Source organism: Mytilus californianus, unplaced genomic scaffold (assembly GCF_021869535.1).
Source record: "Mytilus californianus isolate M0D057914Y unplaced genomic scaffold, xbMytCali1.0.p SCAF_6, whole genome shotgun sequence".
Lineage (NCBI taxonomy): Eukaryota > Metazoa > Mollusca > Bivalvia > Mytilida > Mytilidae > Mytilus > Mytilus californianus.
The window spans coordinates 42,218,844-42,243,320 of NW_026262712.1; the positions used below are offsets into that span (position 1 = coordinate 42,218,844).

Below are 24,477 nucleotides of genomic sequence, written 5' to 3' on the forward strand. Positions count from 1 at the left end.
AAAAACAGTGATGATGAAATTGCAAACAGTCTTGTTAAGAATGGAGCTGACCAAAGTAATGCATCTTTATTAAAAGCGTGCGAATTTGGACATCTTCCTATAATTCAATGTTTACTAGATCATGGTCGCTGTGTTGAATCCAAAGAAATAGGTGTCATGACTCCATTAAAAATGGTGATTGAAAAACGGCATTTTGTTGTTCTGGATTTATTTATAAAAAAAGGAAGAACTTTTGAACTTGACCGTTTCATGTTAAAGGACCTCATTGACGAGTTCGATAAAGAAGGTTTATCCTCTCTGGCTAAAGCCTGTAGAGATGCAAATACGGAAACATTGATATATCTACTCAAGCACGGAGCTGATATATTTCAAGCAGACCAACAGGGTATTTCTCCTTTAATACATGCATGTTTGAACGGAAACGAACAAAATGTTGATCTACTCCTTGCAGAGGTTATCTAAACAAAGCGGACAATAACGGATACACACCTTTAACAGCAGCCGCAAGCCAGGGACATGTGCCATTAATAGAGTTACTTATAACAAACGGGACAGACGTGGACAAATTTGATGGACGTGGTAAATCACCAATTATGTATGCTTGTGAAAAAAGGGATTTACGCACAGTAAAAGCGTTAGTTTCAAACGGAGCCAGTATGACTGTTGATTCTGATAGGACATGTTCTCCTTTTAAATTGGCAAAACAAGGTAAAGCATGGGACATTGTAGATTATTTTATAGAAAAGAGAATTAAATTAAAGCATGAAGATCTAATGAGTATCAGTACTACTGAGTGTGGTGATGAAAAGAGAGGCGAGAATGATGTTTTCGCAATGGCTTGTAAAAACGGATTCAAAGCGTTGGTTGAATTAATCATTGATGAAACACAAGCTGATTTAAATTCTCACGATTGCGAAGGTTTAACCATGTTGATGCATGCCTGTAAGATGAACCAAACGAAAATAGTAGAGGTCATTGTTAAAAAAGGCATTGACATAGATTTACCAACATTGGATGGAAAAACGGCTTTGATGTTTGCATGTGTCGAAGGCTATACAGACATTGCTGAAATCTTATTAAAACACCATGCTAATGTAAATAAGTGTGACAACTCTGGACTAACTTCTCTTATGATGGCTTGTGAAAAGGGTCCACTATCAAGTATAAAGCTATTGCTGAATCATAAGGCTGACATGAACATGAAATCGCCTGTTGGATCATCTGCCTTTGAAATCGCCTGTTACACTGAGCATTATGCAATAGTAGATTACCTTGTTAGTCAAGGATCGTATACACCTTTTGAATATGATATCCGAACATTGCTAAACGGTACACATGCTAATGAGAAAGACCTGATACAAAGGGTCTGTAAGAGTGGCTATGAATCAATATTTAACATATTAATTGAAAGTGAAGATGAAATCGATGCGACTGATGGGAATGGCAATAGTCTGCTTATGCTAGCAAGTCAAGGTGGACACGATGGCATCATCGAGAACTTGCTGAAAAGAGGGGCAAATATATATCACAAAAACCAAGTTGGACAGACTGCCCTCAGAATGGCATGTAATGGGGGTCTTGCGAGATCTGTAAAAATCCTATTAAAGAATAATGCACATCCAAATCTAGCTGATAAGAAAGATAGAACTCCCTTAATGATTGCGAGTCAAGACGGCTGTCTCGATGTGGTGAAAATGCTAGTACAGCATAACGCAGACATCAATTTATGTGATAGGAAAGGCGCATCAGCTCTTATGCTATCGGCAAAACAGGGACAATTTGATACTGCAGAATATTTAATTACCAAAGGTGCAGAGGCCAGTAAGTGTGACAACAAAGGCTTGAATTCCTTGATGGCAGCGTGTCAAAACGGTCATATTGAAATTGTTCGTTTGATTGTCAAAACGAAAATAGATCTAAACTCCAGCGACAGTGACGGATTTACATCTCTTAGATTTGCTTGTGATGGTGGTCATAACGACATTGTCGATTTTCTTATTCAAAATAAAGCAGAAGTAGATAAAGCTGACACAAATTGTTGGACCCCATTGAAATCATCGTGTGAAATGGGAAAAATTTCAACTGTTGCCTTGTTGTTAGAAAGGAAAGCAGAGGTGAATAAACAAGACAACGATGGCTGGACTCCTCTAATGTCTGCTTGTCAACATGGACATGATAATATCGCTGAACTACTCCTAAATTTCAATGCAGATATTGGTATGACAGAAGTGGATGGCTGGACAGCTTTACGAATCGCTTGCAATAATGGACAGGCATCAACAGTGAAGTTTTTAGTGCCAAAGGGGGCAAATGTTAATAAAATTGACAAACGGGGATGGAGTCCACTGAAAGACGCATGTGTCGGTGACCGTAAAAACAGATTGAATTCAATATTAAGTAAGAAATACGAGGAGATAGTTGCATGTTTGATTCAAAATGGTGCCGATGTCAATTTAGTAGATGAAGATGGATCGACATGCTTAATGTCAGCCTGTCAAGGTGGACACACTGATCTTGTCAATCTTCTATTAAGCAAGGTAGATGATATCGACAAAGTGGATAATAAAGGATGGACAGCCTTTATAATGGCATGCTGTAGGGGTTATACAAATGTTGCAGAACTACTTTTGAATCATGGTGCCGATATCAATAAAGCGGACAGTGATGGCTGGACACCTTTGAAAATTGCCTGCCAAGTTGGTCTCAAAGATACAGTTAAAATGTTACTTCGTAACGGAGCAAATGTTAACATTGAAGACAAGGACGGATGGACATCCCTAATGTCTGCCTGTAAATATGGGAATAAGGACATCGTAACGTCACTTTTAGAAACTGGAGTTGTTGAATATTATGCACATGATGGTTTTACAACTCCAATAAAAATTGCAAGAAAATTTGGCCATAGGCGCATAGAAAAATTGCTTGAAAGATCATTGGAAGGCTCAATTAGTGGTGATGAAGACGATGAACAGGGAGATGAGGAAGACGTCGAAGTATCTGGCAAGAAATTTGGACGAATAAATTTTTCCTTCCGGCTACCTTTTTCAAACGACAGTGATGAAGATGATGACGATGACGACAGTCAAGAAGATGATTATGATGACGACAGTGATGAAGATGATGAAGATGACGACAGTGATGAAGATGATGACGATGACGACAGTGATGAAATTATGACGATGAAAGTATAAATTAACCGCCTGGTTTATTAGCGTTGATGTTAGAAAACAATGATGGTTTGAATGAACTTATTTCAGATGATAATCCAGGTTGACCTGTTTCATAGTCGCTTAATAAGTTGAATGAATTAATATCAGAATAATGTTAACAGCAGTTGGTAACATTTCAGTATCGAATAATTAAATAAACAGCTGCCATTCAAAGAATAAAGTTCAATAACTTCTCAATGTCATATCAGAAATTTCATGAAAACTGCTCAAAGCACTTTAAAGATATTGTCCGAAAACTGGAAAATCACACCTTTTTATGAATAAAATCCCATAACTCGGAAACGTAAAATCGAAAATTTATAAAAAATCGGAAGGGAGCTTACGTCAATAGATATAAACAATTCACCAAAAATTCATGAAAACTGCTGAAAGCATTTTTGAGTTATTGTCCGAAAACTGGAAAATCACCCCTGTTTTACTGAATAAAACCCTGTAACGCGGAAACGTAAAATCTAAAATTTATAAAAAACGAAAGGGATTTCATGTCAATATATATAAACAATTCACCAAAGTGTCTTGCAAAATGGTGAAAGTGTTTTTGAGTTATTGTCCGAAAACTGGAAAATCCCCCTTTTTTAATGAATAAAACCCCATAACTAGGAAACGTAAAATCTATAATTTATCAAAAACGAAAGGGAGCTCACATCAAGACATAAAAAATCACCAAAGTTTCATGCAAATTGGTTAAAGAGTTTCTGAGTTATTGTCCGACATGTTGACGACAAACGGACAGACGAACAGACGGACGGACGGAAAGACGAACAGACGGACGGACAACGGTATACCATAATACGTCCCGTAAACGGGCGTAAAAAAAAACTAATGTTTTAATTATTAATTTTACCAAAGGCTGTGTGTTATTTATTTTCGACCTATTTTTTTTTATATACGTTAGATTAAATAAAAAAACGATATATAATATCGTCTGAGAATATCATTATCATACTTGTTTTATATGCTGTTCAAGGAATTAAGAATTACAAATTGTGGTTGACCGTTTTTGACAGTTTTCTTTTTAATGGTGGGACTCGATATTTTATAATAATACCGTCGAGATAGATGTTTATATCATATTTCTTCATTTAACCTAGTACACATAGTAAGTAGGAAACACATCAAGACAAACACGAATTAATTTAGATAGAATAATTTTGTAATACCTTATAATTACATTACATGTATGTTTCACGAGAATCCGTTAGTTTGATGGGCTTACAACAATCGCGCTTCATTAAAAAATTAACCTTCATATTAAAATGAAATGTTACATTCGTGATGACACGTGCTTCCACAAAAAAAGTGCACAGGTAAATAAAATAAAAACTTGATAACACTTTTTTTTATGGTCTTAGCATAAAAATGTAATCATAAGAAAAGAATGCTTCTTTTAGTAATCTGATACATACAAAATGTGCTTCGGTCAACACTTTTATACCCCAATAAAATTACAAAAAACAGCATGCATTTCTTAAATGAATAATCATCGACTTCACGTTGCACGCAGTCTTTTTAATACTTTTTTTTTGTCTTTTGTTTTCGTTATTTTTATCTGCTAGGGAAAAATATGTGTCTTAAATGTAAACATATGAATGTGTTTTGTATATATATATATATATATATATATATATATATATATATATATATATATATGTATACTATTACACCTGTATTTGAATAATATATAAACATAACTTCATTGCCAAGTAAACATCTAACATACAAATATATATTTTAATAGATTAAACCTTGTTTAACTAGTACATAAGATGATTTTAGGATGAATGTGTTTGCAAACATTGTAATCATGACTTTTAAGTAGTATTCCATAAACGATTATCATTCGCATCATGAAAGGTTACAAAATGTATTTTGACAATCAGATGCATTATATGTAGGGAATGGGTAATATTTTTCTTTTACTGCTTTACCAGTACAGATAATAGCCATGTATTTTACAATAGAATCCACTGTGGACCTCATTGTGATTATCTTTTTCAGGATGTATTTTACGATGCATTTTATAACATTTTTATCCTATTTTGTAAGGTCAATATGAAATATAATGCCTGAATTTCAACATACCTCTAAATTCTAAATAAAAATCGAAAACAACACGTACTAAATTCCATGCGTCCGAAGCGCTTTTCTTGATTTACCTTCATCAGGAACGCTCAAAGCCAAATATTTGAAAGCCAAGGATGTATAGGAACCGAAACAGTTGAAGAGTTATATGACCAAAAAGGATAAATACGATATCAACATATTTCAAATGTAGTCTTTTTCAGTAATAAATCGTATTAGATGGATTCTTATGGGACTGGTACGTTAAAAAGCTGTTATGTGGCATACATGTATACTGTAGAATTCAATAATTTTCGTGGATTGAGGAAAAGTGTATTTTCATTTTTTTTTTCCCGATTTCTGCATACAAGAAGATTATTTAATTTTGTTGGTTATTGTAATCCCTGGTTCACCTATACCCTCGAAATCCACAAAAATTAGTACACCGTAAATAATCATGGACCAAACATAGGTAGTTTTTGGTTGATTGAACTAAAGTTAAATCTTATCTAACTAAACATATGTCTATACATATATAAATGTATCAACATTGAAAATTTATAAAGGTCATTGTACATCAAATCATACAACCGATCCTTATAATTTTGTTTGAAACCCGACGGGTACGATCGTGCACTATTGTTCTCATATTGCACAATGGAGGAATGTTTTCATTTTTTTATTCATTTTTTGTTTTACGTTTTGAATGAGAAAAGCTGTAACATGTTTTGTTTTAACGCATATTGTCAAAATCTGTCATTACAATTAAAATGTTTAATTTCATTTTCATTTATATTATACTACTTTGAACAGAATGTTTATTTAGTTCATGTTGTCATATAATATGACAATTACACTGATAATACTAAAGAACAATTACCTATAGATAGAATGTGCAATTTTTAAGACAAAATTGAAACAGGGATAAATTTACGAGGTACTCTTTGATTACAATGATACGTTATGGACCGTCCTTCTATGTTCTATTCCATGCAGATGATGTCATTGTATTTTCAGATTCCGCTATGACATGGTATTCCTCTGTTAAATTTATTTTAGAAAAGCTTGAATTTAAAGAAACATATTGTATTGATTATTCAATTAATAGATTAAAACAATTTATTATGAAAAAGTTAAAGACATTGTTTTTGAAAGCATGGTACAATGATAAAGCTAATGTTACTGGAAAGCTGGATACATATTTTTCTCATAAAACTAATTTCAAAATGGAAAAATATCTTGATATTCAAAGTTTTCAATTAAGACAAATATTATGTAAATTTCGCATAAGTGCCCACCAATTGCGAGTGGAAAGAGAGCGACATTAAAAAAAAAACTATAGATAGGTCACAGAGGACTTGTAATTTTTGTTCTCATAATGATATTGAAGATGAGTTTCATTTTTTAATAAACTGTCCATTATATAATAACTTTCGGGAATTATTGTTTGCACAAGCTCATGAGCACTGTCAAAAGTTTAATAACATAGACTGCAAATCAAAATTTTTATGATCACTGAAGATAAATATATACTTGAAAAATTAAGTAATTTTCTTATCCAGAGTTTTGAATTGAGATCCAAAAAATCTGTAAATGGCTAAATCTCTTTTAGTTTATCTATATATGTAACACTCCCAAACGTGTCCTTCCCCCCAAACGTGTCCGATTCCCCCAAACGTGTCTATTCTCCCCAAACGTGTCCGTAATATTCAATATTCCCCAAACGTGTCCGATTTCATAACCCCCAAACGTGTCCAATAATTGTTATTCGCCGAAACGTGTCCACTATTTAACGCCAGAACGTCTCGCGTCTTTTAGCGCTAATACATGTATGTCCTGAATGAAATCAATAACGCGTTTACGGCAATTCTATGATGGGGGGAAACAGTTGATGAGGTAGTAATTTATTAGCATTAGTCTGTTCAATGTCGGTTGTTAAAGATTATCATAATTGCAAATTTAATATGTAACATATGAATTAACTTTTGACTGAATTTGCTTATTGTCCAGTTGCAAGTTTTTCATGCTCATTTAGAGCGAACATACAAATAAATCTAGTGCAGTTGAATTTTAAAATCGTTTACTATGTAAATTATGTGTTACTAATAAACTCCGATGATGCCTTTTATATTAATCCGACGGCGGGCTTTCAGCAGAATTGACTTCCCTTTTTTTCAACAGATCTGATATTTTAAAAGCTCTTCAAATCATAAACTGGTTTTCAGGTTTTTTAATAAATTTTAGGTTTCGAGCATCGACACACGAACAAGAGAAATAACGTCCAGTGCCAAATATTTCATGCATTATTTTAACGACATCATGTTAACAATAAATACTGTATATAGGTTCTATTATCATACCGGGAATTTAGGATTGGGTCTAAATTTTGACGGTTATTCGGGATTAACACTAATTGGGTTTTTAATCTAAAAAAGGTTATGCCGGTTTAAAAAAGACCTAAAGTAATTTATTTCTAGTTTTTAATGAAATAGTAAAATGAGTAGACGTTAATGAAAAAACAATAACCAAATAACCTACGTATTTATAATATGGACACGAATGATAGTTCCAGTAAAAGAAAAAAAAAATTAAGCTTGATATGGGCACGGTTGGGGGAATGGACACATTTGGGCGTTTAGACAAATGACACGCTTTGCCACCCTTTTACATTTAGACATGTTTTGCAGTTCAGTGACGTCATGTGGACACGTTTGGGGGAATCGGACACGTTTGGGGGGAAGGACACGTTTCTGAGTGTTACATATATATTTTAAATTTTTGAATTTTTTAAATAAAATACACATTACTCTATCTATGTGAATGCATATTTCATAGATATAAGAAGATGTGGTATGAGTGCCAATGAGACAACTCTCCATCCAAGTCAAAATTTATAAAAGTAAACCATTATAGGTCACAGTACGGTCTTCAACACGGAGCCTTGGCTCACACCGAACAGTAAGCTATAAAGGGCCCCAAAAAAATACTAGTGTAAAACCATTCAAACGGGAAAACCAACGGTCTAATCTATATAAAAAACGAGAAACGAGAAACACTTATGAACCACATCAACAAACGACAACTACTGAACATCAGATTCCTGACTTAGGACAGGTGCAAACAAATGCAGCGGGTTTAAACGTTTTAATGGTACCAAACCTTCACCTTTTTTCTGAAACAATAGTGTAACATCACAACATAGAAAGACACACTATGAAATATCAACTGAAATAGCTTAACTCAATCAAAGGACATATTAACACCATTGAACATACACTGAACAAATTCATGTATATATATGTTAATGTCTAACATATGAGTTAAACTGCAGTCAAATTTGTAAAGGTGCTTATCCAATTCTTTCAATTTAAATATTATATACATAAATATTTAGTAATTGTTTGCTGCGTGTACATGGGAAAAAATACCCTTATATTTAATCAGTTGGGGCATCTTTTTTATCCGACTCTAAACACCATATCTTCAAAAATTATTAGATACTGTTCAAAGGGGAATAGTCCTTACATATTTATTGATTGTCTCCCATATTAACTTTCTCTTTCGTGTGCATGCAATAACTATTCAGTGTTCTATTGTGTTGTATTTTATTTTATTATTATTTCATTGTCATAACAAAAATCATTGTAATCATTGTATGAAATTTAAAACCCGCAAGGGTCCATAATTGGATTAATAAAGTATTTCTTTTTCTATTTCTATTTTCTATACTCCGTATGTAGGCGCATACACAGTTATTCAACATTCACAGTTAGTCCTCCTTCAAAAAGGATAGATGATATATACATATGTTGGCTTAAGATTTTGCTTTTCACAAGGGCAAAAAATCCCCAAATGATTTATAGTGTAAGAATATGCATGGACCAACATTGCCAGATTTCACATACCAGTATAATTATTGAATATAATCAAAGGATCCGCTCTAGAACAATCCTTTTGCACTGTTCTCTAATCTGTCTAGCATCGTCTACGTGTGGTATTGCGTAATATTCAATATTTACTATTGATATAATATAAGAAGAGGTGGTATGACTGCCATGAGACAATGGTCCGCCAGAGACCAAAGGACGTAGATGTTAGCAATTGTAGGTCACCGTACGGCCTTCAACAAAAAACAAAACCCATAAAGCATAGCAAGGTATGCAGGCCCCGACATGGCAAATTGATGCCAAATTTAGTGCGAAATAACGTACTTCTCAATCCTTGACATCAGTTCGAAAAGCGAAATTTATTTTCATGTCTGATAATGATAATAAAATAAAATTATTTATTTCACACTTAGTGGGGGCCAGACTATTTATTTACAAAGTCTACCAGGCCCCCAGCTCAGAATCAACTGGTTGTCCCCTTAATACAACTACATACAAATTTGGAAAGTCAAGACAGACACATACTAAATGAATTGATTGATATATGATTGTTTGCTTTACGTCTAGTGTCAAATTGTTCATGCATGTTCAAGACGAGAACAAATTGACACTAAAATAATAGGTCGGTAATACAATAGGGGTTCGAAGGGATAAAGGGTGGTGCCAATGGAAAACAAGAGGGTATAAGGGATAGGGACAGATGTTGGCCTTACAACAGACTACCAACGGAGCCCTTAAAAAGTTTTTGCCAGGGTTCTTAACGTGCACAGGTCGTGGTACTCCCCTACAAGAGACATCGAGGTGAACGTCCACAATATGACTGGACTTGGCTGCGAATTTATACATCCCGCATAACCAAACGAATGCCTGACTTAAACAAGAGTTGCATTGCCGGTCGGTAGAAGACCAAAGTGACCATATTTATATACCTCATAACATGCCAGCTACAGACCCCTAAAAGAGTTGTCAGGGTTCTAAACGTGCAGAGGTCGTGGCACTCACTCTACACGAGACATCTAGTTAACGTCCACAATATGATCGTACGTGGCTGTGAATTTATACATCCCGCACAGACAAACAAGGGTTTTACTGCCGGTCGGAAGAAGACCAAAGTGAACCATATTTCCATACCCCTTGGGGTGTCTGTATTGTACGGAAAAGATTAAAAGAATAGTTTATACAGAATCATTAAGATGTGCACAGACGTATAGGGCCTACCTATTTAAGAAACTTGTATTGTATATTCAGAAAATTTGTGTTTAATTATTGCAAAATTTCCAATGAGATAGTTTTCGGAAAAATCAAAAACAAAAACAAGCTAGCATTTTGAATTTTGGATGATTTTTTTTTTTTTTTTTTGTATGTAACATTTCTTAAAATCGAAATAATTCATCTCGCGTTTTTATCTTCTGTCAACATTCGCAATTATAAGAGAATGCACAAATTTCTAAATATACAGTATTTGGCATGTATCATACGCATCGCAATTTTAGACACTACAAAAGAGTTTCAATACACTTTTGCCTTACATGGACGTATCTTTCAGTCAACCAAATTATCTATTCTCAAAGTGATTCCTATAAATTGAATTGGTGCACAGTTTAGTACACTATACTAAAGCATGTGTTGTTTGGTCTATGTTTCATTGCTCTCATTTTGTCTGTATACTAACCATTAGCGATGAGAAACATTTGTTTCGTTCAACTCTGAAACAAATTCCAAATATGAATTTAAACATTCTGCATTCCCCAATGAAATTTTATCCTCGTGAGTTTCACTTGTAACGTCCTTGGTACTAGTTTTAGGGTCAATAACGAGATTGTTATTTTGGTTCATTTTGTTGACATCGATAGTTTCGTATAAAGCTTCGCCTCTAATGTGTACGTCTGGTGGATCAATATTAACTATTCGATATGTCCTGGATTTTTGATGATTCCCAGATACTTTTCTCCATTTATAGTAAGCTAATACAATTACAAGTACGAAACAACCAACTGCTGCTGATGTATATGCTAATATATATTTTATCGACAATTCTGAAAATTAAAATAAATCCAAAAAATTATTGCTGTTATCAGATTATTGAGTATGTGTTTACACAATAAAAATGAAAAAAAAAATCATTGTTTTTGTGATAGATATATCGACTGATTTGAAAAAGCGTTAAACTACATAATTTGGACAAAATATGAAAATAAGGAGATGTGGTATGATTGCCAATGAGACAACTATCCACCAAAGTTCAAATGAAGTGGATGTAAGCAATTATGGGCAACCGTACGACATTCAATGAGAAAAAAAACCATACCGTATAGTCGGCCATAGAGGGCCCCGACATGAAAAATACGAAACAATTCAATCAGAAAACTAACGGCTTAATTTATAATAAATCAACTTACGAAAAACAAATATGACAGACATGAACCAAAGACAACCACAGAACTACAGGCTTCTGATTTGGGACAGGCATATAAAGAATGTTGCGGGCTAAACATTTTTGAAGGCGCCAACCCTCCCCTATTATCTGGGACGGCACCACAAATCGGTTATATAAAGGTGTACGAAGAGAAAAGGCTAATTACGATACCAATGTCGCAATCAAGCCCCATAAGTCAAGATAATTTTTAACAAGAAAAAACGACAAAAGACAAACAACCATTCACAAAACACTATAGTAACACAAAAAACTACTGTGACACAGAAAACTAAAGATTTAGCACAAGAACATCACCAAAAATCGAGATGATCACAAGTACTGCGGAAGAGTCAGTAGTTTCTTCGTTCGTGTTACTTTTGTTAAAATATATATTGACACGTGGTATCCAGTGATTTGACATTTTACAATAGCGGATTTATTAAATGTCTTGTCTAACACTTGACATCAACAAATTCAAAGAACCAACCGTACTTATAAATTCTCTAGTCCTAACGCGTGTAACTTAGGGCACAGAAGGATGTCTTCTTCTTCTTCTTCTTCCATATACTGCCCACATTCAACATGATGAATATTCTGGCAAGTTGCGCATGATTAAAAACAGGTTAAAAACAGGATAAAAACAAATTGTTCTGTTGATTTAGTTTGTGGTTTTGGTGACTTGAGACTTGAATATCTCAAGAGACTTTGCTGTGGCGGTATCTGGTGGCAGTTTGTTCCAATCCTTGACGGTGTTTATGAAGAAGGACCATTTCCTACAGTCTTTGGTGGCTGGCTGTAATAGGTAAGTATGTTGTCCTGTCCGGTTTGAGCTTCTTGTTGGTTTTTGTAGATATTTATTCTTGTCTATGGCTACAAGGTCGTTTGTTATTTTGTAACACATGATGAGTCGTGCTTCTTTTCGTCTTGTTTGTAAGCTTTTCCATCCTAATTCATTTATCATGTTGCTGACACTTGATCTATTTCTATGTCTGCTGGTTACATATCGTGCAGCTCTTCTTTGTACCTTTTCAATTTTATCTATGTGGTTTTGCTGGTACGGGTCCCATACTGTCGTGGCGTATTCCATTTGCGGTCTTACTAATATTTTATAGGCATGCTCTTTGATGGATTTTGAGCTAATGTGGAGGTTTCGATGTAGGAAACCAAGGCTTCGGCTGGCTTTTCCTGTGATGTTGTTTATATGTTCTCCCCAATCTAGATCATTTGCAATGGTGCAGCCTAGGTATTTAGTTGATGTTTCATGCACCAGAGTATGGCCGTGGAGTTTATAGTCCCACTTGGTTGGCTTTTTCTTTTTTGTAACAGTGAGGACACTACATTTTTCAGGATGGAACTCCATTTTCCAGAGTTCTTCCCATTTTGCCAGTTTGTCCAGGTCTTCTTGGAGTTTATGGCAGTCGCTGTCTGATGAAATTGTCAAATAGACCACAGTATCGTCCGCAAACAGTCTCACTGTGGAGTGTAAGCCTTCTGGTAGGTCGTTGATGTAGAACAGAAAAAGACTGGGTCCTAATACTGATCCTTGCGGTACTCCGGATTCTACTTTTACTTTGTCAGATGTTTCGCCTTCAACAACTACTACCTGGGTTCTATTGGTGAGAAATTCCTTTATCCATTTGTTTGTTTTACTTCGGATGCCATAATGGTGTAATTTATGGAGGAGTAAGCTGTGGGACACCTTATCAAAAGCTTTTGAAAAGTCAAGTATTAGCAGATCTGATTGTTTTCCGTTTTCCAGGTTTTTTGTGATGTCATCGATACATTCAAGGAGTTGTGTTTCGCATGATCTTTTACTTCTGAAGCCGTGTTGTAATGGGTATAGTATGTTATTTACCTCTGCATGTTTCATGATGTTACTGGTGACTATGTGTTCTATTATTTTGCAGCAAATACATGTTAGGGATATTGGCCTATAGTTAGCTGCTATGTATTTCTGGCCTTTCTTATATGCCGGAGTGACATTTGCAGTTCGCCAGTCATCGGGTATCTTTCCTTCCTCCATTGAAAAATTGTATATGATGGTTAAGATTGGAGCAATTTCACTGGCTAGTTCTTTCAGAATCATTGGCTTGATGTTGTCTGGTCCAGCAGCCTTGTGTGGTTTTAGATTTTTCAGCTGTTTTTCCACTCCATTAATTGTGATGATTATTTGTTCGCTGTCTGGATAATTTTCTGGTAGATCTGACATGAGTTTTTTCTTTTCAAAATCTCGTTTACTGATTGGACATGCAGCAGAGAAGACTGATTGAAATTGATCATTTGCTTTATTTATTGGGTCAGTTTCTAATTTCCCATTTCTTCTAAGTGGTGCTACTCCATTTTTATCACTTTTCTTGTGTTTGATATAGGTCCAGAATCCTTTTGTTGGTGAACGGATGTCCTCGTTATCTTCTGGAGTTATTATGTCTTCTATATACTTCCAATAGGCTTGTCTTGATTTTCTTTGGATGGTTTGTTTCAGTTGTTTAAATCTTTTAACATCAGTAGTATGGTTTGATTTCTTTTTCTTTTTATAAGCTCGGTCTCTTCGTCTCATAAGTTTTTTGATTTCCTGGGTTATCCATGGGATGTGTTGTGTGTTGAAAATAAACTCATCATAGATATCAGGATTGAAATTTTGTATTTACGCCAGACGCGCGTTTCGTCTACAAAAGACTCACCAGTGACGCTCGAATCAAAAAAGGTTAAAAAGGCCAAATAAAGTACGAAGTTGAAGAGCATTGAGGACCAAAAATTCCTAAAAGTTTTGTCAAATACAGCTAAGGTAATCTATTCCTGAGGTAGAAAAGCCTTAGTATTTCAAAAGTTGAAAGTTAGTCAAACAAGTTCACAACAATTATTGGTGATATTTATTAAATTATCTTAATACCTGAATGGTCTTTCTCTTTTGACATGTTGGACAGAACATAGATTTGTTCAACGCTTGTTGTCACAGGTTGCGCCGACGCTGTATTTATGTCCCCTACAAACATTATGTTTAACATTTAGAAAACAAGAATACGTGGCTATTGGACATCGTTCTCAGTTCACATTATCACATTTCAAGTTCATGCAACCATGAAATCTGGGTCATAATCCTCATTTGGTCCGCATATATTACGAAACATTGACTTCATAATGAACAGGTGTACTAAGTTTCAAGTTAACGCACATACCTGAAATGCCCCTCTAATCGTAGCTAACATGAATAAATTAATAAGTTAAATGCGTTTGTTCTATTGAATCTTACGATAATTTACAAATATATGACTAAGGCTAATCTTAAAATGATTCAAACGAAGTTCTCAAAAATCATAAGTTTTATTTCAAGTTACAAAATTATGCAAACTATGCACAATAAGTAATAAGATCAGTTTTTCTACAAATGAAATTTTAATAACCGTAATTTACCTGTGCTATTGATATATTCTATAGACAGCGTGTGATTTTCTCTATTGTACTGTACGGGGTCAGAAGTTAATATACCAGGTAGCTTATCTGGAATACATAAAAAAAAATAATAAAATATTCCAAGCAGCTTGATAACGGCGGAGATCTATAGTGCACAATCTGATTAAGATACGGATCCTGTGTCCGAGCTTCATTTACTTGTGAGAAAATCATCGTGGACACAGGATTTGTATTTTAATCAGATTGTTTAGTATGGGTTTGGTTATTATATGATTTTTTTTAATGTATGATGTCATTTTTTTATAAGGGAATCCGAAAAGTAATAGCAGAAGGTTCACGTGTTCATTTTATTTTGGGTGGTTGTTTTGGGGGGTCTTACGGGGGGCGGTTCTTATCCAATTATTTCAATTTTTACTTACTTTAGATCTCTTTATTTATTTATCAATCTTGGTCCCTTGTCTTTATGTGGGGTTTTTGTGTTATTTTTTTCGTTAGGTTGCTGAATTATGTACTGACATCTAGTATATTTTTATTCGTCATGATTTCAACTTTAAGATAAGAAAGTTTTCAGCGCAAGAGGAAACGAAACAAAAGTGATAAGTGTTTTTTTTTTTGTAATCTGCCTTCAGAGTCTATGAATAAAGATATAAAAAATACGTAACATAATTTGTATTCAATTATCCAACTATCTGTTTTGTTAGTAAAATTAGATAAATCGGTTATAAGACTGTTCAAAACAAAATAATAATACCGATTTGTAATTGAGTTTCAGATATTTTTACATTGTGTTTGAAAATTTTCAAAAACAATATAATATCATTAATCTGTCGATAGTTATTTTATGTGTGTTTAATTTGATAGGTTTTTCACATATATCCTATCTTAATTTCCTAGTGTATCATTAATTTCGCTGAAAACTATTCCTGGTTTTCTGCTATGCTCTGGAAAATGTTTGTATGTACAAATTTGGGATTTTGTCTTTTGCTCTGTCACTTGTTGCATCGTAAGGTGTTGGATTTTCATTTTTTGAAACTAAATGTACATATACCTTTGCTATAAAATAAAAACGTAAGAATTTAATTACCTTCAGTTGATATATTCTTTTCGGTTCTATTTTGATTAATGGTATCGTCACTGCTTTCATCTTCCAATTCTGCATGAAAAAGGAGGAAAATATGCAGATGCATGATTTTTTTCATTAGCTGTTATTGGCTTTGAACTAGCTGTCAGTATCTGCGAGTACTCTCAGATCAGTACTTAGTGTCTTTTTGTTGTGGGGATGTATAAGTACCCGTCCACGTCCACTCTGTGTTTTTGTTAGATGTATTTCTATTTGTATCCATCTGATGAGTTAAGCCTTTTTCAACTGATTTTTATAGTTTGTTCTTATGTTGTACTATTACACCACTGTCCCAGGTTAGGGGAGGGTTGGCGCCTTCAAACGAGTTTGACCCCGCCACATTCTGTATGTGCCTGTCCCAAGTCAGGAGCCTGTAATTCAGTGGTTGTCGTTTGTTGCTGTGTGACATATTTGTTTTTCGTTCATTATTTTGTACATAAATTAGGCCGCTAGTTTTCTCGTTTGAATTGTTTTACATTAGTCATTTCGGGGCCTTTTTATAACTGAATATGCGATATGGGCTTTGCTCATTGTTGAAGGCCGTATGACGACATATAGTTGTTAATTTCTGTGTCATTTGGTCTCTTGTGGAGAGTTGTCTCATTGCCAATCATACCACATCTTCTTATCTTTATATATACATATATGAGAGTATGGATGGGGGTCCTTCATTTCTGTATTCTTTAATTTTTTCGCTCATTATTCTTTTTCTTTAAAAATAATGGCTATTCTGTAATTACTTGATAACTGTATACTGGACATTGTTCTTTTCTGTAGTCAGTATATTTTACCCATTTTTTTTTAATTTTTGCAGTATTCTTTATATTTTAGCACCCCATTAGTATCTATTCTTTATTTTTTTTGCTCATTTTTCTCTATATTCTTTATTATTTTCTCCCATTATTCTCTATTCTGTAAACCCCATCCACACCATCATATATTCTACACTTTCTTCTGTCATATACGTACTATCTATTATCGATTATACAGTTTACTCGTTTCTATGAATTTATTTTAAAAAGCCTGGACATAAGATTTGAGCTATTTTTTTTTTCTTTCTGTATTGAATCGCTGCATTAAAGAGCAATGGTGAAAACATATATTTACTCATTAACTGTCCTTTAGTATTTCATACATATGTAGGTATGCTTGAGACCAAAACCACAAAAAAAAACAAGCGTATCGTTCAAGCTATCATTGTTTGTGAACAAAAAATGTTATTTAGGAATTTTGCTTTCCATTTTTAATGTTTACTAAAGAAAACGGCTTATTTGTGTAACGGATTGGAAAACATTTAAGGTAAAAGGAGTACAACCGAAACATGACGTCATATTTCAAAAAAAAGTCTTATTGTTATTTAAACGGTAAACTAGCTGAGACATCACGAAATATTTACCGACAAAAATGTCCAACTCTATTTCTTCATCAATCACGCATCCCACAACTGGGTCACATCTGGAAAATAAATTGTAAATCAACTTTGAGAAAAGTTGGTATTTACATATACAGTACTAGATCAGTATTTGCTGTACTGTCTATGGTGTTGCAGTATTAAATCTACTCCAATGTTCAGTCGTCGATATTAGAGTGTTAGACGGCATGAATTCACAACAAGGAGTTAAGTATTTTGAGCTTCATATTTATGATGACTTTTACTTGACAAGCAAGCTATAGTGTATTGAAATAGATTACACAATATTTTGATGACCTTCTCGATTGTAAAAGCCCTTTACTTTTAAACAACGATCTATTTATAATAACTCACTCTATATTTCATTATTATTGATATTAAATGTTTTCTAACAACTACGTGTGCGCATGTACATACATATCAATGTCCGAATTAAACGTTTAAAGAGGGGAAAATGTTCAGGAAATTTTCTTTGCGGTTTTTTTTAATGAAATCATACATAATTTAATTTAAAGGTACATCTGTTTACGATTATGAATATCAAAATAGTAAGACGTTATAAAAGATTATTTTTCTAACAAAACTTCCTTTAGATTATTTCCTTCTTTTGTAAAATTTTGAAACAGTTAATATATATCGTCATTTGAATCTTAAAATGATGTATTTCCCATTTTGTAATAGCGGTTAAAATAGAACTTAAATTTTAAAAGCGCAATATTATTAATATTTGACTTCGCCATAAAAACTTAAATAAAAATCGAATTCCCGTACATGAAGAGTAACTCTTTGTTCTCTATGGGTTTTTTTAATTGACAATTAAACAACTAAGATAAATAAAGCATCTCCTTCTCTTGAGATATCACACTTCCCTACAAACAATGCTGTTTTAGAAATGTATCCCTATATTTCTATTGAAGACAGATTATGACTTTTTTAACTATGTAATATCCCCATGGCCAGTCAAACGATGTAAACAATTTAAGCATAGTATTTCCATAATTTTGAAAACAATTATTTACAGCAAAAATGCATTAAAAACTAATGGAGATACAACACTATAAGAATATTTTCTCTGTACTAACTAGATGAATAAGCTATTATAATCCAATGGGGATATGGAGATATAACAGTATAGTTCTGACAAAAACTCGTAGAATGTAGAAATCTCGTATTATATAGTTGTATAGGGAGATAGACCATTGCATTTGGATATCAAATATATATAGCTATCTCCAATGTTATCAAAAGTGGACATATAACACTGTAAGATTCACAAGACGAAATGTGTCTTATCAATAAGTTTCATTCATTCATATAACAAGTTTAGCGTATCTAAAATGCAAATTATAATTAATGTATAAGTTGTCAGTGATTTTATTGCTGAATATAAAAAAATATATGCAAGATACGAAAATCTTTCCACTCTGCGTTAAATTTGTTACATATTTTACTATCTGATAAAAATCATAAAAGGAATGAAGGTATTGAGATGCAAACAAAATAACTGACCTTTGACTTGGTGAACAGTTGCAACCATAACTGCATTTAGGGCCATATCGGTTACTTCGGCAAGGCTCGCAAGGTTTACCGTGTCCCGTCGACATGTAACCGGCTGTGCATTCTAGAATACAATAATGTTAAGATTGAATCAATATAGTTATAGTTATAGATATATATATATATGAAACAAAAACAAAATTTTAAACCCCCCTCCCCCCCCTTTCCCCACCAATATAAATAGTAAATAATAAATTACTAAATTATCATTAATAATTATAAAAATACTATACCATTAAACAGAATGAAGGGGAGGAAGTGGCTCCATCCGATCAGGTGTTATTTTTTCTCGTAACTACATGAATACCTGTGTTTTGTACTATCGACAGATCGAGACCCTCATTGGTAGTCAATTTCGTTGTATTGTCTAATTTTAACTGTTACCTTACGTATCGTATCTTATCAAAATAGTGATTACATACAATCTACTCTTGTAAATAATACATATATCCTAACATACATATGTAGGGATGGATTGGGTTTACAGAAAAGGAAATATTAGGTAAAGAAAATAAAGAAAAAAGAAAATGGTTAAACCTTAAATGATGGCTAAAATGGGGCGCATTTTTTTTTTTTTTTTTTTTTTTTTAGATAATAGAGAAAAATGTCATAAAAACTATAAAATAATAAAAAATATGAAGACCCTGCCCTCACGTCCAAAATAAGACACTAGTACATGTACATCCTTATCCACAGATGTTACATTGTATGTTATTTTTCAAATACCGACGTAGTATTCGTCCAGGTCGTTATAGCCGCCTTTTTTAATTGTTTCACATTTTGTTTCCGGGATCTGTATATATCTGAGTATATAAAATCATATATTGTTCATTGTCGAAGATTGTGAGCTGGAAGGGACCTATTACTATTAAAGAAGTTCATTTGGTCTTTGGTTGATAGTTGTCTTAATTATCAATCACTTTGCCAAATTTGAATATTCTTAAAGCATATAAATACATACCAACACATCGTCCATTCTTCCATTCGTGGTTGTTACAACAGAATGTACTTATCCCATCTCTGAAAATAATATTATCTTTGAAAGACTATTTGAGTTGCAAGTGGGCAATAACACAATGTATATATTTCTGAGTTTTTAGTGGAAAGCAGGAAATATCATGCATTTTTTTTAAAGATCAATCCCTCGACAACACGCATTCGAGTTGAGCACGCTCGCATGCGCTTGGGAAATGGACCCCCCCTTTTTTTTCTAAATATTTTTGTTTTTTTTTGTTTTTTTTTGTGTTTTGATTTGTTTGAGTATGTATAATGTGATAGTTTAACTTATTTTCACTGATTTAATGTGTTTTTGCACTTTTCCATACGATATTACAATAACAGTAATTTTCACTCTCCATTAGTGTTATGATTATGTTATATCGAACGGAAAAGAGCAAGAACACATTAAATAATTGAAATTAGTTAAAACAAAATATTTTCTAAAAAATCTAAAACACAAAAAAAAAATATTTAGAAAAAAAGAGGGTCCATGTGAGCACGCTACCACGTTCGAGAATGATAAAATGACAGCTCTATGGCAGTTTTACATCTTGAAGACAATTCGTTATAGCAGATTACGAGACTTTGCTATTTCGGATTCCAGAAAACATTTCAATGAATTCGAAAATTGATTATAACAGATTTAATTCGTAACAAAGTTTTCGTCAACAATAGAAATATACTAAGTTCTGACTCCACCCACATCTAGATTGATGTGTTGTTGATTGCGTAACATGCAGTGACAATTTAGTGCATATTCGGGACCAGAACACATTAACAACTAATACAATTAGTAAGTTCTGCGTGGTTGAGAAAGATTTGGACTGCAACTGAAAAATGAGGGTATGCTTGCAACGGAAACAGCCCACTCATTTATGATTATCCCCTTACAGAAATGTTCCAACTGTTGGCTTTAATGTACAGAGATCGTCAAGACGACACTCGCCCTACAAGACTTATCGGATTCAACGTACCTATTCCGCGACAGTTCAGTGATTGTCGTTTGTTCACGTCTGTCATATTTTTTTTTTTCGTAAATTGTTTTGTTATAAATTAGACCGTTTGTTTTCTCAATTGAATTGTTTCTTATTTTTCATGTCAGGGCCTTTTATAGCCGACTAAACGGTTTGAGTTTTTCTCATTATTGAAGGCCGTACGGTTGCCTATAATTGCCTTTATCCACTAGCTGAGTAAAACTTAAAATGCATTGACTTACCTTCCACTTCTGAAGCACTCTGCATTTTTCGTTGTTGTGGCTGAAGAACAATATACCGTTAACAATAATAAAAACAAGTGTTTCTTCATATTGTCTAATTCACTTTAACTTATCAATAAGACCAGATAGATTGCTTAAAGCAATACTAACGGGAAAACATTCATTTTTTCCAATATGGAACAAAAATTGAGAAATTCCGAGGCCTTCTATCACATATTCCGGAAAAAGATTATGAAAATGTTCCTTTGATATGATTTAAATATGATCTAATGACGGAAGATATTAAAACTTATAAATTGTGTCCTTTAAAATCTTTCGATTATAAATTCTATATATAGAGTTTCTTCCAGTATAAAGTAAATACAGGTATCCGTTGATTATGAAAATATATGGGAAATAAAATAATTTTGTTGGGTTTGCATGTGTGTATCTATTTTTAAAAAAATGGCATTTCTTCTCCAACTTTTGTGATAATTTTAAAAGGCGAAATGTTTAATTAAGCATGCCATATATATATGAAGGGAATCCATATTATTAGTAATTCCGTGTCCTAGCTCACTTCTTATGTATGCATAATTTTAAAATAAAAAAGTGAAAAATATTAGTTTCTCTACTTTTCAAAGGTTAATTTGTACAACGGTTAATTTTGCTATTTAGTTATTACGTTTCTGAATAAATTGATATTTCGATATAATTATATATAAATGTGTCAAGTCCGATGCTTTATTTTCATACAAGATTCACGCTATTCAACTTTTTTATGGGGTTATACCTAAAACAAGGTGAGTGTCTCCTAATATAATGGACTCACGTATACTATAAAGTTTTGCCTATGTTGTCCGAATGCAGGATAACAATAACTATCTGTTGAATTAAAAAGAGTTTAGCGGAGTTTCTTGGTAACCTTTTAAAAACCACTGTGACGAATAGATAATTCAATACATTAGTCCCAGAAAACCATCAGTAATTCCTGTTGATGATTATAAAACTTGTTCGTTTGTTGACTCTTTGCACCGTCCCCCGGCAGTGTATACAGTGGCGTAGTTGTCGTTAAGGTAGAAAGGCAACTACCTCACGAACATTTTACCTATAGAAAACATACGCTTATCTTCAAGCTGATCTAAGGGTACCAGGTATACGTTTTTTCTTTAGGTATTTAGTGTGAACAAATATAGATTTGCTTGACAACGGAAATGAAAACAAAACACCTCGTAAATTTCATGCGTCCGACGCACTTTTCTAAATTTACCTTCATCCGGAACACTTAAAGCCGAATATTTGAAAGCCAAGAATGTATACGTACTGAAACACGTGAAGAGTTATTTGATCAAATGGGGAAAAAACAGCCTTATCCATCTAATGTCAGCTTTGTCAGAGGGAGTTGAAAAATCTATACAAATCCGTGATGTGTCTAAGGTGAAATCTATGTTCATTTTTAAGAGTACTATAACACGTATTGTTATATATTAGGCCGCAAGTTTTTTTCCGTTTGAACTGTTTCATATTTTTCATGTCGATGACTTTTGTAGCCGTCTATACGGTATTGGGTTTCCTCATTGTTGAATGCCGTACAATGACCTATAATTGCGCTTTTAATATATACCACGTCGTTTGAACTCTGGTTGATAGTTATCTCATTGGCAATCATACAGTCACATCTCCATATTTTATATCTTATATATGTGTTTGTAACGTTTAAGATATTTTTTTTTCTAATAACAATACGACTTCATCTCAGTTCATTGTGAATTCAAAATTGCATATGCAGTACCAGAGACATATAATACAATGTATTACAATATATGTCTCTGGCAGTACAAACGTTTTATTGCCCATTAACTCTTAGTTCCCATGTAAATCTTTCAGTGCAACTATTGTGATAAATTGTCCCTTTGATAGACTTATAATAACGGGAATTTCCAAATTTCTCACTGGTCAGTACAAGAGACCGTCAAACACCAACAAGCTACTCCTTTCGAGAAAATATATGTACAAAGACAATTATTTCTTTTAAATATCAAACTTAATAGGAGGAAATGTGGGTGCATTATTTGGTCTGTCGTCTCGTCTAAAAGGACCTTCGACCTTTAAAGATATTGAAAACCGAGATTCAGATCAGTTTATAACTGTATAGTTTGCTTAAAAGTGACCTGGTGACCTGAGGCAAATTTAAACGTGACCCTGTGACCTAAGGGAGTAAGTACCCTACTGGAGTCCCATACCTACAAGCTACAAAGACAATTATTTCTTTTAAATATCAAACTTAAAAGTAGAAATTGTGGATGCATTATTCAATAAGCCAGCAAACCAACAACATAACAAAACACAAAACCATCTCATTTTATTTATATCTAGAGGTCTTATCTTTTATAATGAGAATTAATGCCCATTTTACACAATCAATATCATTCACCAGATTTCGATTCTCTAGTCACATACATGTATATCTGTCAGTTTCCTGCTTTACTAACCTGAGACTAAAATAACACATGCATAGAAAAATCGATGGTTGAGTCATCATTACAGCATTACAGTTATTTCTTTAATAATGATACCAAATAAAATGTTCAAGACGTTGGCAAGCGATGATCGAGTCCACGACATAAAAAGAAAGTACTTCAATTTTCCGTATAATCCGTGCCATATTTCATAACTACTATTTGTCTATTTTTCCGTGACATCTCCCAGATTTGAGAATATGCCATTTATATTCGTCAATTAGATCCATAGGTACTTGGGGACAGGACAATTGTTGTTTTTGTCCTCCCCTTTTTTTCTAAAATCCGTTATTTTCTTGTTTTCTATAAATTTCAATTATTTTCGCTTTTTTCTGTATTACATGAACACAGATATACTAGAAATAAGTTGTATTTGTTATTTTCTATCAATTCCAAGTTTGCTATACACAGCGGTCACTGATATATAACAAGTTATTTCTAATATATTTATGTTCATACAATACAGAAAAACACGAAAATAATTGAAATTTATGGTAAACAAAAATAAACTGTTAACACAGAGATATGTCTCGCCTTTTTGTAATTTTGATAATGCAAGTGTTGAAATTGAAATAGCAATACTTTAACATGTAAGTTATGCAAATATTCAAAGTCAGTGAGCCATATGACTGAAGGTATGTGGCTAACCAATCTCCATGGAAATGAAATGT

At 33.4% G+C, this 24,477-nt stretch overlaps 2 protein-coding genes across 2 annotated transcripts; one reads left to right on the forward strand and one right to left on the reverse strand.

The window, feature by feature from the left end:
• Positions 1-449: 449 nt before the first annotated feature.
• LOC127705660 (ankyrin-3-like) lies at positions 450-6,080 on the forward strand (the record flags this gene model as incomplete). Its single annotated transcript, XM_052209990.1, has 1 exon — positions 450-6,080. A coding segment is annotated over one exon (2,742 nt), but the record flags the coding sequence as incomplete, so codon positions are not given.
• Positions 6,081-9,593: 3,513 nt separating this feature from the next.
• LOC127704481 (uncharacterized) lies at positions 9,594-21,495 on the reverse strand. Its single transcript, XM_052208585.1, has 8 exons — positions 21,309-21,495; positions 20,055-20,113; positions 19,046-19,157; positions 17,522-17,580; positions 16,090-16,158; positions 15,006-15,092; positions 14,485-14,577; positions 9,594-11,214 (listed from the first exon to the last, which is right to left on the reverse strand). The coding sequence occupies exons 1-8, from the start codon at positions 21,395-21,397 to the stop codon at positions 10,853-10,855; spliced, it is 930 nt and encodes a 309-aa protein (XP_052064545.1). The 5' UTR covers positions 21,398-21,495; the 3' UTR covers positions 9,594-10,852.
• Positions 21,496-24,477: the final 2,982 nt, after the last annotated feature.